The 18,553-nt window shown below is 45.7% G+C and overlaps 1 protein-coding gene across 5 annotated transcripts in view; it reads right to left on the bottom strand.

Moving 5' to 3' along the window:
- The window catches only part of MYRIP (myosin VIIA and Rab interacting protein), a 2,049,246-nt gene that overhangs the window by 756,571 nt on the left and 1,274,122 nt on the right, over window positions 1-18,553 (bottom strand). For all 5 annotated transcript variants that reach the window (XM_069648262.1, XM_069648265.1, XM_069648266.1 and 2 more), the window contains exon 8: window positions 12,130-12,279. In XM_069648262.1, coding sequence (XP_069504363.1) covers window positions 12,130-12,279 — 150 coding nt within the window. The remainder of the gene's footprint in view (window positions 1-12,129; window positions 12,280-18,553) is intronic.

Here is an 18,553-nt window from a genome sequence, read left to right as displayed (position 1 = left end):
GAGTCACATGGTTTTGCCTCTCCACCGCACCTTGCTAGATAGATCTCCCAATAACGAGTGACACAATCTTCATGAAAATGTCTCTCCCATGTGTTGGGGGCTGTCCCGGATCACCGGGCAGCCCCGTACTCGGGTCGGGCAGCACCCGACGACACACGCTGCAGTGCGGCGATCACGCCGCTTGATGAAGGGTGGGGGTTCATCCCACCCGCTCCGGGACACCGGAGCTCCACACACGTGGCCAGGTCCACCTGGCCACCGCGGCCCCGGCTCTGGGGGCACCCAGGCCGGGGTCGCACCCCAACCCGCCTCACATGGTTGGGGGACCCACAGGGACGGCGTTGCCCGGCAGGGGCACCGTCCGGACGGCGTTGCCCGGCAGGGGCACCGTCCTCCAGCTGGGCCCCGACCTTGGGCCCAGCACACGTGGCGAGGCACCCCCCCAGGCACCAACACAACACACCACGCGGAGTCAGGTTCACTCGTGACTGCCGAGCCGGAAGCGGCTCGGACCTTTTATTAGGTTGGTCACATGGATAACCATGTGACCACACAACACCGTGGACTGTACCATGGCTCCTTGCAGGGGTGCCATGCAACACTCCTCCTTTTCCATAACACCAAAACAAAACATATGTCACTAACTACGCACTATTGCTCCTATGACCACTCTACTAATACACCTTTATTAACCTGGGTGAGTGGTCTTACTATGACAACATAACTACGAGGCGCTGGCCCCACCCGACGCCTTCCGAGCGTGCCAGTGTGCACAACATCACATTGCCCACTACCTGGGCCATTATCAACAAGCCTCTGTCTGCAGGCTCCCCCAGTCTTCATGGGGCCATCGAGAACACTGTGCCCCCTCCATTCACCAGAGTCTAAAACGGCCGGCAAAGCCGCACCTGGGGAAGCCCAGGGGCCACATCGGCCACGTCCATAGTCTGGGGGTGCCGATGGTGAGCTGCTGGCGGCGGGCCCCTCCTCCTACCTCCTTTCACTGGTGGGGAGGTGTCACGACAACACCGGTGGCAGGATGCTGTTGCGCCCCTTTCTTTGTTGCTGTCGCTTGGGGGCTGCAGCGTGAGGCAGGGTGACATTGTGCCTCCATTGCCCCATGTTCATTTTCTTTTCCTTGCTCCTCGGAGCGGGCACACCCACCCTCGCGGGCCGTCCCCCTTCAGATGGGAGTGGGGACAGCAGAGGGGCAGCTGACCTCCCCACGGCGGCGGATGCCGCTCTATTGCCTGTAGGGGCAAGGCAGGCAGCTCTTCTGCCCGCTCCTCAGAGCGAGCACTTCCCTGTCCTTGCGAGCCCAGCTGGTGCTGGGCCCGCCTCCTTTGTTTCCTTTGCAGGCCCGTTCGATTCGGGCCTGCACCATCCCTTTTTTTTTTCATTTTTTTTTTTTTTTCCTCCCGGGCCCAGCTGATGATGGGCCCGCCTTCCGTTGGGGGCCGCGTCAGCTGTTGGGCGGCCCTACCCCAACTCCGTGCCACGGCCGATGCCGCTCCTCTGTCGGGGCCGCCTCCGCAGTACAGCGGCCCCTCGTTTCCTTCCTCCCTGATGCCGGGGAGAGGTCCACGATGGGGGAGGGGCACAGCCACCCACGCGGCCGATGCCGCGGGCTTCTTCCGTCTCCCTCGGGGGACGGGCGGGCCGCTCGCCCACCATGATTTCCTTGCGGGCCCAGCTGGTGTTGGGCCCGCCTCCTTCTCTTTCCCCGCGGCGATATCAGCCGCACCAGCGCTCCTTGGGGAGGGGAATCGGCATCCCCCTCCTGCGGCGATGTCAGCCGCTCCTCGCTGCGGCCGACGCCGGGGCACCCTCCCTCCCGACGGGGAAAGAGGCAGCCCCCGCGTTCTTCACTGCGGCGCGGGCCGCACACTTCTCCCCCCTCTCGCGGCCGACGCCGCAGAAACTTCTTTCCCCCACGGGGATAGGGGGGGGAGAATCTCCGCTCCTCCACATCGCGGCCGACGCCGCCTCACACGCAGGGCTCCAGCCCTCGTCGCCATTGTTGGGGGCTGTCCCGGATCACCGGGCAGCCCCGTACTCGGGTCGGGCAGCACCCGACGACACACGCTGCAGTGCGGCGATCACGCCGCTTGATGAAGGGTGGGGGTTCATCCCACCCGCTCCGGGACACCGGAGCTCCACACACGTGGCCAGGTCCACCTGGCCACCGCGGCCCCGGCTCTGGGGGCACCCAGGCCGGGGTCGCACCCCAACCCGCCTCACATGGTTGGGGGACCCACAGGGACGGCGTTGCCCGGCAGGGGCACCGTCCGGACGGCGTTGCCCGGCAGGGGCACCGTCCTCCAGCTGGGCCCCGACCTTGGGCCCAGCACACGTGGCGAGGCACCCCCCCAGGCACCAACACAACACACCACGCGGAGTCAGGTTCACTCGTGACTGCCGAGCCGGAAGCGGCTCGGACCTTTTATTAGGTTGGTCACATGGATAACCATGTGACCACACAACACCGTGGACTGTACCATGGCTCCTTGCAGGGGTGCCATGCAACACCATGGAGCCACACTCGCCAAGTCCAAAACAACCACATCAGGCTTATTATCCCCACTGGGGGGCGTAAAGTGTTGCAATATCCCAACACGAGGAAATGAGGCCTCGCCTAGTAACACAAATCACAAATGGTCTGACATGCAAGCAGTGTGCCTGGAGGAGCGATGGGAAACACTTTCAAAGAGCCACAGAAAAGAAGGGAGTGTTGTTAACTTGTTGGCACCTGTAGCGGTCACTGCTCAAGTGCGCATTCATTTTAAATATACATTTTCTTTTGGACGTGAATATTAGGGCTGGTGTCTGTTTCAGCAGGCAATTTCACGTTTTGATTGCCTTGTTAAAGTAAAGAACAATGTAAAAAGCGTATTTCGCCACAAATGTCCAAGACGCTCCCATAGTCAAAGTTGGGTTTACAGTGTTTGTTAACATTTAGAAATTGTTCAGCACGCCTTGCCTGTCATTTATTTTAATACTATATCTGGAAAATAAAGAACAGTTTCTAGTTTCTGCGAAATGGTCCCACGAATAGAAATAGTTTCCCTCAGAATGCATTGAAAGCAGTGATGTAGAAACAGACACGAATTGTATTTCAGTCTGTACTGTTGACAAAAACAAAATCTCGTTAAAAAACAAAACAAACAAACAAAAAAAAACAGCATTGCCAATGAACTCTATGCGTCGGCTACGCACTGCGAATGTGCTGTTTTTGCGGCCGAATACTTACAGTAAATCGGGTTCAATTAAGCGTGAATGGCAAAGATAGGACCGCCAGTGTGTGCACTTGCTTGCACCAGATATCCCCCTCCCCCCACCCCCACCATGCATTTGCCATTGTGTGCTCTATGGAGTGTAATTGTAATAAATGAACGCAAAGCCGGGCAGACCCGGGTTTCCTTCGTTTATTATTTGCACTTTAAAGTAGGAGCAAGTATTGCTGTCTTCTGCTATGTTTTCATGGCAGGGGATATTCGACATGGATCCCTATGGAATAGTATGCATTAACACCAATATCAGAATCAAATGCTGGTGTAAACACATGTACATTTGGCAGTCAGAGCAGATGGGGTGGTGAACAATGTAATTTTCGTTCCATGCCACTTGGAAAGGTCAGATGGGGTGGTGAACAATGCAATTTTCGTTCCATACCACTTGGAAAGGTCAGATGGGGTGGTGAACAATGCAATTTTCGTTCCATACCACTTGGAAAGGTCAGATGGGGTGGTGAACAATGCAATTTTCGTTCCATACCACTTGGAAAGGTCAGATGGGGTGGTGAACAATGCAGTTTTCGTTCCATACCACTTGGAAAGTTAAACACGATTTAAATTCATGTGTAAACAGGGTTTGAGACTCGGAGGACTTCACAAATGACACAGAGTCTTCATTGGGCATGGCCGATATATTCCTTGTTATTAGAAAACCTCCCCAGATAGCACTTGCGTGCACTATACAGCAAAACAACATTAGCAAACATTTTCTGGCAAAGAGTCACTTGCAGTAATGTTAAACAGTTGAAACAACTCTTTGGAGGTTATGATAACGTTTTCACTGCAGCTCCCTTACACTGGTACTGGGCTGTGGGCCAGTGGATGCAAGCAGTTATGCAATGGCTGCATCACACAGCTCGTTCCTATTGCTTGCAGATACATTTCATTTTATTTTTATTTACATAGCGCTATACGCCAAAGCGCTTTATAGGAATAAATTAAACATTACAATTCATGAGAAACAATCGGAGAAACAGTAACAGGCAAGCAAGTCAGTTTTGAGGCGTGAGCGGAAAGTAGGTATAAAAGAGAGAGGGCTCAAAGAGAGAGAGTAAGCGCATTCCAGTGTTTGGGGGCCAAGAGAGAAAGAACGGAAAGCGGAGTTAACAGAAGGGGGCGGGGAACAGTAAGATGAAAGATTCAGAGCGGGATGGGACAAAGTAAGAAATAAGAGAATAATAATAGTGAGGGTTCAGGTTATAAAGACACTTAAAGACCAGGGAAAGGAAGTTAAAGAGAAACCGTAATTCAAAAGGGAATCAGAGAGTGAGGCACAAGCAGGGCAATAGAATAGCGAGAGGATTAAGAAAAAAGAGATGACTCGTGGAGTTGTAGATGGAGCAGAGGGGAGATAGATGAGTAGCAAAGACGCAAAGGAGAAGAGAGGAAAAGTAGACGAGACAGAAGAAAATAAGGGACAAGACATGAATTTTGGTAGCAGGAAAAGAGAAAAGATCTAGCCCTTTTGGATATTAAATTAGTGAAACCGGCAGGAGCAGGAAAGAATGGAAAAATGAAAGGAGAAAGAAAAGGAAGAGTCAAGAACATCACCAAGATTCCGGGCAGAGAGAGCAATAGGAAGAGAGGAAGTGGGGAAAATAAATGAAAGGGGTCGTAGAAGAGGCGGCACAGAGATGTCAGGGAAGAGGAGAACTTGGAGGCATTGAAATGGAGGGAGTGGGTCGACATTCAAGACTGAAAAGCAAGAAGGCATGAGGTGAGAGTAAAATGGAGAAAATGAAGAAACATCATCAGCATAAAGATCATTGGCCTGAAATAGGCGATAAAAGTGGTGAGAGGAACAGTATAAAGGGAGAAAAGCAGAGGACCTAGGACAGAGCCCTGGGGAACATCCTACTGAAGAGGAAGGGTATGAGAGTTACGGCCAGCCCAGAATACCGAATGAGGGCCATAAGAGACATACGAGTGAAACCATTTCAGATCGGAATCACCGAGACCAAGAGTGGAAAGGATTGAAGAAGAAGGGAGTGATCAGTGGTGTCAAAAGTAGCTGACAGATCAAGTAGAACTAGGAGAGAAGAGTGGCAAGCAGAAAGAAGAGCATCACAAACAAAAAGAAAGACATTTTCAGTGGAAAAGAGAGAACAGAAACCAGTTTGCTGGCTATGAAGGAAGGAGGTAGTGTTAAGTAGAGTAGAGATTTGAGAAAAGACAATCTGATTGAGAACTTTGGATAGAAAAGGTAGGAGCAAAATGGATCAGTAATTAGATGGGAGAGAAGGGTCCAAAAAAGGCCTTTTAAGAATAGGAAGAATAGAGGCATGTTTAAATGAAGAAGGAAAGGTAGAAGACTGAACAGAAAGATTAGAGAGTAGGGCCAAGCACGAAGAAAGGCAGGGGTAGACTTTAGGATTAAGAGAGGAAGGGAGCAGGTCAGAAGGATAAGCTATAGTGTAGGCTTTAGAGAGAAAGCAAGAGATGTTGTCAGAAGAAAAGGCGGATAAAAGAGGGAAGAGGGGTAATAGGAGAGGGAAGGGAAGGGGAAGAATACAAGGCAACAGATGAACGAAGAAGGGTGACTTTAGATGAAAAGTAAGAGATAAGGTCAGAGGCAGAGAAAGAAGAGGAAAGCAGAGGATGGGGGTAGAAGGAGAAAGAATACGATTGAGGACCTGGAATAAATGGCAGGGTGTTAAGTGACTTCAATTCAGCAATCCCACTAAGTCTGTGCCTTTCTGGGATTGATCAAGGGAAGCCCTTATTTATATATTTTTATGACAAGTTATAATCTGGATGATAAACCCTTATATAACACCCCTCTATTTGAATCACCCTGAGCACACTGAGCCAAGAAGTAGGTTTGTTTTGAAATTTAAAAGATTTATTGAAAATTAAACTATATATCACACTTTTATAATTCATATTTGATATCACACTTAAGAATATGATGTTGATCAACAATGGATAATCTTACACTAGTACACTTATTTTATTCCTGAGGAGTTGGTATGGAAAGGATAAGGTAGCAGAGAATACTTTTATGGCTTCAAGGAATGCAGTGATGGAAAGAATGCAGCAGAGGAATAAACTGATATGGATCAACAAAAGCTAATATGTTCACTTTTCCCCTTGTGGCAATTCACTCCCCCCTTTATGCAATATAAGGAGATGGAAGTGAAGCACACAGTTTTCAGAAATAGAATCAACATGCAATTCAGTTCCCGTTCCCCCCAGCAAGCTTAGAGAAACAGGGATGATTTTAAACACAGGCAAAAGTACTTTAAATGTGGTATGCAAAGAAGGGAAACATATGCTAAAAATTATTTTAATTCCCTATAAGATATTCAGGGTGGGTGATAGCTACTTTAAATTAGTTCAGGATCACTTTAGCAATGCTCTATGAATGATCATCAGGTTGCAAACGAATTTCAGCAAATGAAAGCAAGAAGCTGCTATTTTGAAAAGTGAAGAAATTTGAGCCAAATCGCAAATCGCAGCACTTTTTCCGAGTGCGTCGAGCGCGATTACGGAACAACTATAAGGGGTAGAAAGTTGTGTTGGAAAGATTAGAATCTTAGCTTTAAGATGAAAGTTAAACCACATTCCTAGCACCTACGATTCCAAAGATACAGACGATTTTATGAAGGTAGTTTTTCAGAAATGAAATAATGATTCAAAATGGCAAAATGACACTTTTAAAGGTTTAAAATCGGAGAAGGGACACACGATTCTATGATGCAGTTTTGGACAGGTTAAAATGGTTTGAAATACATATTTATCTACGTACAATTTTTCTAATATTATATGTCCAGTTAACATATTTTCTGTAGCACCAAACCATCCGATCCCTGTCTTTGTAAGATGTCATGTCCACTTATGACAGAATTCTGCCCTTTTCATCAAGAACACAACCTCTAAACTTTTCCAGAATTTACAAAAACATGCACAAGGAATATGGACATCAGATGATAAAGTGTCAGATTTTTAACATACAGACATTCGGAGTAATACCTTATTTTCCACTACTACCCCCAAGAACATACCACAGAGTCCTAACACCTCTTAAAATGTGCACAGAAAAATCACAAGAATAATGATATTAATTATATATTTTTGACAAGTCCGTACTATGAATTATCCATCTTTTTAAAATTATGCTCTGGCCCAGAGGGGTATGGTTTCCCAAAGCACATGGTGGAATTTCTGGTTTGTCCACTTCCTCCAACTCAAGTTGCTCACAGAGGCACTGCCCCTCCCAGTTTCTCTCAAGAGGAAGCCATTTATGACCCCCCTAATTTAACATTTGCCTGAGCCAAGGAAGGCTCATTGTTCTGTTTCCCTGCTCCCAGGTGCTCCTCCCCTGATTCAATCAGAGAGGTGTAACCTCCTTTTGGTGGGAACAGTAGAAGGCAGCCAGGCCTGGAATGCAGTTGCGGGGCAAGTTTCAACTCCTGTCGGGGGTAGTTGCCAGGCAGAATTCAATCTCTTTAAGCCAGGCTTCAGCTAAATGTCACTTTTGTTCCAGTTTTCTACATCCAAATCAAACTTACAATTTTTACACATGCAGCTAGAACGCTGATCCTAAGTTCAAAACTATGACATTTAAACAGTTGCAACCTATGTGACACTCAAAGTAGTTCACTCATTTATTTTAAACATTTCGATTTTATTGGCTTTAAGTCCAATTTCACTCCAGCTGCTGACATCCACAGCTCAGCCAGTTTTGTTATAAACATTGTTTTGGGCTCTTCATCTTTCCAGATTTTGTATGCCCACAAGACTACATTCTGCCAAATGTCTGCTGGTGTTCAGTGAGATTTTGGAATATCTTGCAATGTTTAAAATAGGCATTTTTAGCTTGCATTTCAGAGAAACAAAGGTGATTTCAAAGTGCTTTTTGAGCTAACAGGCACTGCTGTTTTTCCTTTGGCACCACGTTTCACTCATGGCGCTTCTGGCCCATCACGCTCGCTCCTGGATTCTGGCGCAATGTGGGCTTTTTCGGCCATCTTGGATTTTCTAAGCCTACAGCACCAAATGTTGCAGCATAATAGTCCAAACGTGGGTCAGGACACCCAACAGGGGATAGGATGAGAGAGAGTCAATGAGGGTAGTATGGAAGTGTTGTTTGGCAAGAAGAAAAAGTAGGGTCATAGTCAGAATGGAGAGAGGAAAGATTAAGAAGGTCAGAAAGGGATAGAGAGTTCCTCTATAGGCGTTCAGTATGATGCAGAAAATGACGCGAGAAACAAAGAGCTAGAGTAAAGCCAATGTTGAGATGGCTTGCCTGAAGGAAACAAAGGGGAAGAAGGGTAGTAAAAATAATCGAGTGTATCCAGAATAGAGGTTAATAACAAAGAAGAAAAGGAGTTGACTAAAAAGGATGCAACGCATCCATCAAAGGAAGAAGTTAAAGACAAAATAAATAGCGAAGCGTTGAAAATCAAAAAGAGGAGGGAGAGGAAAGGGTGAGGGGGAATAAGTCAGAATGAAAGAAGAGTAATCCAAAAGATAAACAGGAAAGGACAAAACTGAAGTAAGGGAAAGAAGATAAGAGACGATCTTGTTGGGAGATGAACCAGAAAGGTGTGAAGGAACAGTGGGGACAGGTACAAGATGGCAGGAATCCAGAACAGGGAGAAGTGGAATAGCTGAATGAGTGGAAGAAAGATGGAGGTTGGAATCAGTCAAAAGAATGAAGGGATCATCAAGTGAGAGAAAAAAGTAAGAGATCAAGATTGTTACAGAAGATGTTAGGATGGGCGGAGGTGAAGGATCAAAAGAAAAGCGATAGAGAGGCATTGAGAAACACGAGAGCTGATACTCAAATGATGACGGGAAGATTGGAAAGAGGAGGAAGTAGGGTATAGGATGAACGGAAGAGAATACCAACTCCACCCCCAAGGCCCGAGGGGTGGAGAGTGTGAAAGAAAGAAGTAGAAGAGGAGAATAGATCAGCAAGGGTAAAAAGGTTGGTTGCAGTGAGCCACGCTTCATTGGGACAATGAAAGAGAAGATTGAGACGAAGGAAAGATTCGAGGACAGAGTGGGCTTTGTTGCAGATGGAAAATGCATTCCAAAGACCAAGATTGAATGGGTAGAGGGAAGAAGAAACAGGCGGATAGATGTGATTATTGAAGTTACACGAGGGAACGTGAATGTGGACAGTGGAGAATAATGGGAAGTACAAAATTGGGGGATTGGAGATGGCATGATGGGGAGAAGTAGAAAAGTAGAAGAAGAGGAAGAATATAGAAAAATAACTGAACAAGATATGAATAAACAAGCAACACAAAGTCGTTAACTAAGCGAGTTCCCAACGTCTGGTACACTTAGCCTAGGCCCTGATATACGTTCACCTAACTTTCCACCCTGACACTTTGAGAAATCACTCTACTTTTGTTGCCAAGGTGTGTATGTAGGTCGTGTAGAGTGGGTCTTGCCGGCCAAGACTATAGAACTCATATGTAAGGAATACAAGATTTGGGAGAAGCTTAGCCAGGGAGGTCAGCCTGTCCAAGAGCAGGAACTAGGAAGAGGGTAGAACGTTTCCCATGACTGGAGATTGTCAACACATACACCTGGTACAGGTTAAATGAACGTGTAGTGAAGCACGACAGCTTTGGTTGGAGAAGATCCTTCATTCTGGCAAGTAAGCAAGTTCTGTTTTTGTAAAATTCCCTTTTGCTTAATCGGATCCCTTTTTTTACTTCATGAAAAAAGCCGTTAAACCACATTCGTTTCAGGCTAGAGTGTTTTCATCCGCTCTACAAATGTCTTTGTTGTTCTTAAAAGAGCTGCTGTCAGTATATGTAGGAAAAGTGCCGTAATGAACGCTGTACTGCTATGTAGGCAACATTAAGGGCCTGTGTCACTACAATGAACCCACCCGAATTTCGGCCTTAATCTATTGTACTTTTAAAAGTACACTGAAGTATTATTTCCAATGGGGAGTTGTGTTTTTTTTGTATACATTAGCAGAACTTTCTAGACAAAAGTACAGCAGTTGGGGCATAGCGATTGCATAATAAGCTGTGCATAATTACCTGTATCAGGTCCTACGTTCTCTCAGAACGACACTGAAGGACTTCAAAAATTCATTCCACACTTCAGAGTGATTTTAATTAGAATTCTTTTCCGCTGGCTCCGAAGGGTAAATAGCGCAGCTGACCTTGATGCGATAGGAAAATGGCAGCCCCAGGCTTGCAATTATATACATATTGCAGTTGACACTGTAGGTGAAGGGATACGGGACTCCTGACGTGCATTCTTATTTTATGATGTTATTTTAAATGTACTTTTTAAAAGTCTAAATATAGCCTTCACATGCTATCACGACCTCTAGAGTTGACATCATACGAGTGTATTTTCTGTGAGTTTTACACACACACACACGCACACAGACATTTAAGCGTGTATGTGTTCACATATTGTTTCTTAAGCATTCGAACAAACACTCGAATAACAATGCACCCTCCGGTTTCCGGTATTGCATAAACCGATTCCATTATTATCAGCGTCATTGATGTTGGCGGCCCGCCAACAGGCAACCAGGGCGGGCCGCACCAGATGCCGGGAGCACCCGGCTTAACAATGATACTGGGGCTCACAGTCAACACACCGCAGGGGACACCCTGCAACGTCCAGGTCACTGGACGTATCACCGTGACTGGGGGCACCCAGCATAAGGCAGCCTCGCTCTGGGGGCACCCAGGCCGGGCTACTGCACAAGGCTGTGATCACACGGCAAGACACAAGTAGCCGTTTCCTGGGACTCTGCTGCACTGCCCCTCACGTGACAACAGAGTCCCTTTTATTGAGGAGTGTCATGACAAAGTCATGACACTCTTTCTTAAAGGGGCAAAGGTCCACAGTTAAACAGGCCACACGCCACAATTGACGCTATTAGGTGAAGCTGTGTTTCCTCTGTCAATCGTCTATGAACGTATGTTAACATCTAACCTTAATTGCAGGTTTGACTCTTTTCAATCTTAATATGCAAGCGGCCTGTGTTAAATTCACATTCCGCATGACCAGGAAACGTTGGACATCATTAAAATAATACAATGAAGAGTGTCTCTTTGGGCAGTCCAGACGTTGGCAAGGAGTATGCATCATATGCATAAGAAAACCAGCCACAAACAGTTCCAAGTGTATGTCTTCACACCCCTGTGACAGCTATATAATGCAGTTTATGGACACCAAAACATTTTGAATAGATGCTGGAACTGCAATTGGGGGTGTGCACAATTGAAATCCCAGCACATTGGGTGAAATTCATTCATTTTCACTATATCAAATTGCAAACGTTAGGACCCACCCCCACTCCCCCCGCCCCGTTATGATCTAGCGAAATACCTGCAAACAAATCCTGCAAATTATGTTTTCCCACCATTTTTTTGCAGCACATATAATAACAATTTCTATTAAAGATTTTGAGTCATTTATAGCATTATTTTTACACAAAAGAAGTCAAACATTCTAGAAAATATTATTCCCCGAATTTGCGGATAAAGAAATCCTTCAAAAAATGGTTTGCAGGAGTTTATCAGCAAAGTTAGTGGACACCCTCAAACCATTTACTTGAGTTTTAATTTACTCTGCTAGGAATAAAACTGCAGATAAAATGAGTTCACTTCGTTTGCTTAGAAAATCGCCAGCAACTGTCTGCCTGCAGACTTTTTTCAACTGTTCTTTGAATTTGAAAAACAAAACAACAAAAACACATTTTTGTCCAAATTCATTTACGACAAGTTCAGGATTTTTCTTTTCACCAATTTCGGCATATTGCCAAATTTCCTGCATCTCTGCCTACAATTCTTTAATACATTTGAGGCGAATTTCAAAGCTATGACAACATAACACTGGAACTCACCCACAAGATGTCAGATCCCCTATGACTTTCTTGAAAGTTCAGCATACTTTGATCGGACATCGCAGGGGAAGTAAGGACACTGCCCCTAGACCGCGACCATTCAAAATCTGCCTCCGCTTGCTCACATTTGCTCTTTTTTCTCCGTATTATCTGCAGATGGAAACAAAAACAAAAAAAAAAACAAAAAACCAATGAAACATATAAGGTGGGTTCTTGAGTCATATGATCTTGTATTTCCATCTAGGATAATTGACCAGAGAATATATATGTGTTAATGCCCCACAGAGCAGACAGTATCATGAGGTAATAAACGAGTCCGAATGGAATATTATCTCGAGGTAAGCACCAAGGGTCCCGATGAAGGGCAAATACCACCCAGGCAGCAGAATCAGCACTATTATTTGTAGTTCAATCCTCCCCTGACCCTTGCCATATTGCTTATGTAATTAGAGTTTGCAGAGTAACCAGTTTCCAGTCATCTGCTAATTTACAAGGATGAAGCAGGAACAGAAGTGATGGCAATGGATGGCAGGATGGCATGCTTTACCCTTATATTATGTTTCTTTTTAACTGTTTCACTGATGTAATTCTTAAAGGAGAACATGAGCTGTTAGGAGACAGAGAAACAAGCAGGGACACAGAGCCTTGCAGCGGAGAGGAGGGTACAATGCAGATGCGTACATCTAGTGCAGTGTATATGCTTTCCATGTCCTGTCTGCTCGTTCTTTTCTTCAGGCTATGTCAATACTCCGCTCACACACCCTTGGTTTACCGGAATGCTTCTTGCAGGGAGTGGAGTAACATCTTGCTCTTGTCATTACAACATGATAGAATGCTCAAAGCAGTGTCACAATCAGCAGTGGAATTTATGCACAGTAGACCACCAAGCACCAATGGACTCCCTACATCGGTGCATGGGGATCAGCGACCTTGTCCTATCCTGGTCAAGTCCTACCTCACTAACCACTAGCAGTGTGTGCAGATGGACTCCTCTAGCTCTCCAATGCTACCTGTCACCGATGGAGTCCTGCTGGGTTCCATCCTCTCCCCAGTGATCTTCAATCTATACATGGAGCCGCTGGAATCCCTCCTAGCCACACACAACATCCACCAATATGCCAATGACACACAGCTGTACCTTAAGATCGACTCCATCAAGGACATCCACAGGCCCAAACCTGCCTCTTGCTGATCCTGTCTTGGATGACCAGTGCATACTTGAAGCTCAACCCCACCAAGACCGAATTTCCATTCCTCATCAACAATACCGAACACCCAGACATACAGACCTGGCTATCAACCATGAAAACAGAGGGCTTCACACCTGAGCGCACATCCTGTGCCAAGTGCCTTGGGTTCCATGTCAACAAACACGTCTCCTTCAATACACACATAGCTAAGAAAATTCAAATTCTGACAGCTTGGCATCAGCTCTCCCTCCTGCAGAAAGTCAAGCCCTTCCTCCCTTTGGATAGCTTTAGTACTCGTCCTACTCCACCTGGATGGGGAAATGCCCTCCTTGAAGGCCTCCCATCATCCTTCCTTGTGCCCCTAAGAAGTGTCCTATATGCAGCTGCATGCCTCATCAAAGGTCTACACAGTGTGACAAATCCCAGGGCATTGTCACTGCTTCCATGGAGGAGGCTCCTTGCCATAAGGCCAAGGTGGTGATGCCGCTAGCAGATATTCTGGGAGTGGTACTCAGCGGGTGGAACTCGTGGGGAGGGAATCTCTTCATGGGAAAGGTGACGATGGCACTGGAAGAATGCAGTATCCCTGCCAATCACCTAACCCTAGACCCATTTTGGATGATCTCAATAACAGCCCCTTCCCTGAGAGAGTCATGAGACATTGCCAGCATAACATTCCCCTAGTAAGTATTGGGATGAGGAAGATTAAGAGTTACCCAAATGAAGATTCACCCTAGTACTGTGACGAGGAGGCATTCCATTGACCTACAAGGAAGCTGGAAGATCAGTACTGTGATGAGGGAGAAACACGGAAGCACGAGGATCACCTTTGAGAACCACAAGCAACAGTCTAGTGGTTGCTGGTTTCAGATTGGTCCATCTAGAATAGAAATAGAACAGGGAATTCCAGAAGTGTTGTCAAGCCTTCCCGGGAGGAGCAGAGAGCAGGAATCCTGTTCTGGAACAGAAGGGACTATGGAGCACTGCACTACCCAAAGAAAGAGAGGGAACCCCTTGATCTCCAGCAGCATTTGAGGAACTGAGGGAAGCTGGAGTCTCCATCACTGAGGGAAACAAGAAGACTAGCACGCCTCCCAAAAAGGGGGGTGGGTTGACTCTTGAGCACCAGCAGTGATCATGTGTAACTGATTTAAGGAATGGCACACTCCAGGAAAGGACTCTTTCCAGTGGCAGGGAATGTGTCGCACAATAAAAACGCGTTATCTCTTTATTGATTTTGGATTCTACTTTGAGAAGGCACCCAACCCATCTCACATCCACCTTAACTAACACCCTGTGTCGCAATGGACCATGAACCAGGCAGGTGAGTAAAATGAAATATTTACTTATATTTAAAATTCAGATGCATAATCAAACACATCAAATTCAGGGCAGCAATCACCAGTTTGGTGTTAATATACAGCAAAATGTTATACTACACTTAATTTAACTTTCCGATATTCGATATATACATTTTTAATGGAAGCAAGTGTTATGCACTCCCCCAGCAATACTCCCCCAAAATCCTGCTGACTAAATTCTGTGTGTATTGAATGGAGTAGCAAGGAGTCAGTAATATGATGGAAAACTCAGTTTTCAAATTCGACCTACCACCCCAGAATGGGAGGGCAAAATGAGAATGAAAAACTTGAAAAGGAGCAAAATGGCATACACAGAGTTCCCTGGATAATTAAGAGGTCAGTTTATATTTGTGGTAGAAAAGATAGGACGGGAATTTGTGTGGCTGTACTACAGAGGCAAGGAAGCTTACAAGCTACTGGGAAAGGTACTAAAGCAACATGAACACAGGTGAGAAAATCGACTTTGGGAAGGAAAACAATGCAGCAAAAATCAAACGTGGCAGAATTGCAATTTCTATTTCTAAATAGACTTTAAACAAGCAAACAGCTGAGAAAATAGCTTAAACAGTCCAAGTCGGAAATCAGTTCTTATGATGGGGAACAAAGGCACCTTAGAGATAGGATAATGCAGTGAAAGGATAACTCTTTATGGGGTGGTAATATGGGTTTCTCTATTGGAAAAGAAAATCAGATTTTTTTTAATAGAAAGCAATTACACAGGCAAAATCGGTTTTGATATTACGATGACAGGTTCTACTGTGACTATATTTTAATGGCTAGATTATTAAAGAAAGACACTGCACGCATGGGGTTTAATTTGCAATTTTAACCAGCTCGCACCACGTACCTCCTTTTGGGGGAATTAATTTATCTCAAACTGGTATTAAGGACTTCTACAGAAAACAGAAAGAATTTAGGAAATAACTATGCTAACAGGGATAGGGTAACACAGATTCTTCAAAGAACAGGATAAACAGAGGATACACACACTTTGGGATATGATTTAGGGTTTTTATGGGGGTTTAATAGGATCTGGACCAAATGCAAGGTAAAAGAGTGAGGTATGCAGTTTCTGGGTACTGGGGAAAGTGATACTTACAAAATGCACTTGAGATGGGTAATTTGGACAACTAGCTGGGTCTCTGGAATGCGTGCCAAGGATCTGGTCACTGGGCAGCAGCTGGGCTCGCCTTGATGGGAACAACTGGGCAAAAGGGGTCTGGTCCCTTGATTCTCCTAAAGGGGATCAGCGGCCTCTCCACTTCTCTCCCTGGATTAGTGGGTATGCCTGGATATAGATGGGTGGTTCTGGATATGTGGTTCTGGATAGGTCGTTCTGCCTGGATCTGGATGGTCCTGCCTGGATCTGGATCAGGGTTTTGTCTCTGGATATGGATTTGGGTCTGAGTCAGAAGGTCATGAGATCAGGCAGTCAGTCAGGAATTCAGTCGGTTCAGAGAGTTTTTCCCAGTTTTTTAGTCCGTTATGTTACTTATATAGGCAGAATGACATCAGAGATTTTTACAAGATGGGCGTAGTAATCTGGACATACCCCTTGAATCGGATAGGCCAGGCTATGAGGGGCACCATCTCCTTCCGAGCTGACTGGTTTGAAGGAAGTAACCTCCCCTTAGGTGTATGCATTTTATGACTCCTTTTGTCCCATAAACCTACTTTTGCACAAAAAAGTAGTTATGGAATATAAATGTATATATATACAATAATCACCATCATAAAATCAGATAGGCAGATCCCATATTTCACAAGGAATATGCCGGTTCGAACGCTCCGTCAGTGCGATGCTGCTTCACCCTTAGGCACATGTTTGTTGTTTTTAGGAGAAACAAAACACCTGAAATTCTACAAATGGTTCCATATATGCATACTATCATTTGGCATATTTTCTTCACATTTCCTGTCTGCGGCATTTATGATTCACACCGAAATATAATTTTTCTGTCATTCCAGTTCACCATGGGCTAAGACGACACACCTAGTCTTATTCTGTGTGTCTAAAAATCCCATGAAAACTGTCATAATATCACATTACTGCTTATTCCAGGTATTAAAGAAATGTCTTAATGTAACAAGTTCTCTAAAGTCTATGGAGGGCATTTGTCACTGTATGGGCGCTCCTTCAAATCTCCACAGCCAACCTGCCCCCTCTGTGTCAGTCTGAACAACAGGGTTACCATGGCACCCTTTGATCCTAGGCAGTTGAAACTGAGGAGGGGTGTCAAAGGTATTCACACTTCTTTGTGACAGTGCTTTTTGTCCTTGGGTCCATTGTCCCTTGCTGTAGAAATGCCGGCCAGTCTAACAAGGTCGCAAATTTCCCACTTTGGCCCTTTCATGTTTGTGGAGGGCCTTCCTTTCCAATGGGGGCTGGTACCTTTTAAGCGCCTGCCTAGGCCAAAATGGTTCTGCTGGTTCAAATGTTTATTTTTATTTCAACAGAGTTTTTTTGTGAATAAATATAATATACATCTAAACCAAACCCCATCCCCACACATCTAATACGGTTTCTGTGCTTGTAATGGTGTTATTTCACATTTAGTTTCCAAAATGTTATTTCCGTGCTTTGCAAAAGTGGGTTTACAAGTTTTCTTTTTATCTCCTATTCATTTCACAAAAGCGGTTTCTTTGGCATTCATTTTCTGAAAGGCTTTTACAGATCAGGTCAGTTTCTGAGCACAGAAAGATGCTGGAAATAGTTTTCCTGGTAAATGACATATGGCGAGGGAAAGCATCTTTTCTTTGAAGTACCTTGCGTGTGTTTGTTTGTTGCAAAAGGAAATCGGAGCCGTGCGGATATGATGCAGATTCTCTGCTCTTCATGGACTTTCTTTGCTGAAAACAATGCCGTTCTACAGGGCTTGTCTGATTCATGGCATTCAAATGCAATAAGGCAAGGCTGTGTTTGATAGAGCAAATTGTGTGCTGTTTAAAACAAAAAGTGCGATGCCGACCGGAAATCAGGTAATTTTGTGGTGCAGCCTTGAGTTGTGACAGAAGAGAAAGGCAGAGCCATTCTGCCTTTAAGTTATTTTCTCTGGATTCACATGAAGAATAACACAATGCAGCCATTCTTGGGGTGGCTGTGTTAAACTCTCGCCCCATATGTGCTCAGCAGGCAAAAGCACAGCCATTTTTTCGTTAACTGCTAAAATGCAGTTTTGTGATGCTGGGGATTTCTGTTGGGGCTGGTAAATGTACCCCACACAGGGGACAAAGGGAAACAGGAGACTCTGTCACTGGAACAGATCAGCTGGGGAGCAGCCAAGAGAACACTGCAAGAGGCCAGGGGTAGCAGCAGAAGCTTACTGGTGTTGCCGAGGACCTTAACCCTCATAGACCAAGTGCAGAGGTATGTGGAGGGGGACCAGGAAGGCACAGGAAGACCCCAGAGGCTTTAGTTCGGAGGCGGTAAAAGAGCACCCTAAAGAGGCAGAGAGAGGCCTGGCAGGAAAGTGAACCAGGCCTACTCAAGAGACATTACATGGTTGTAAGGGGTTGGGGGACCCTGACATTAAGAAACCAAGAAAATTATGCACACAAGAGAATGCCTGGAAGTTTAGTGAACCGGTCCTAAGAGAAGCATGCTACACACCTGAGAAAGGTTTCTGGGACCCATTTGTGAAGAGCCAAAGTAAAAGGGTCTGGGACCCAAGGCAGTCTCTAGCAGGAGAGTACACCAGGGAGGCCAGCTGAACTGTGATATTATTAAGTGGAGGGGTTGGGACTCATATTTGAGAAGCAACAGAAAAGGGGTCTGGGACCCATGTGTCCAAAGCCAAAGTAGAGGAGTCTGGGACACAAGGTAGTCCCTGGCAGGAGAGTACACCAGGGCTGTCAGATGAACTGTGCAGCAGT

This window comes from Ambystoma mexicanum, chromosome 2q, assembly GCF_040938575.1.
Source record: "Ambystoma mexicanum isolate Mex_15411 chromosome 2q, UKY_AmexF1_1, whole genome shotgun sequence".
Classification (NCBI taxonomy): domain Eukaryota; kingdom Metazoa; phylum Chordata; class Amphibia; order Caudata; family Ambystomatidae; genus Ambystoma; species Ambystoma mexicanum.
This window is presented reverse-complemented; position numbering and strand designations above follow the sequence as displayed.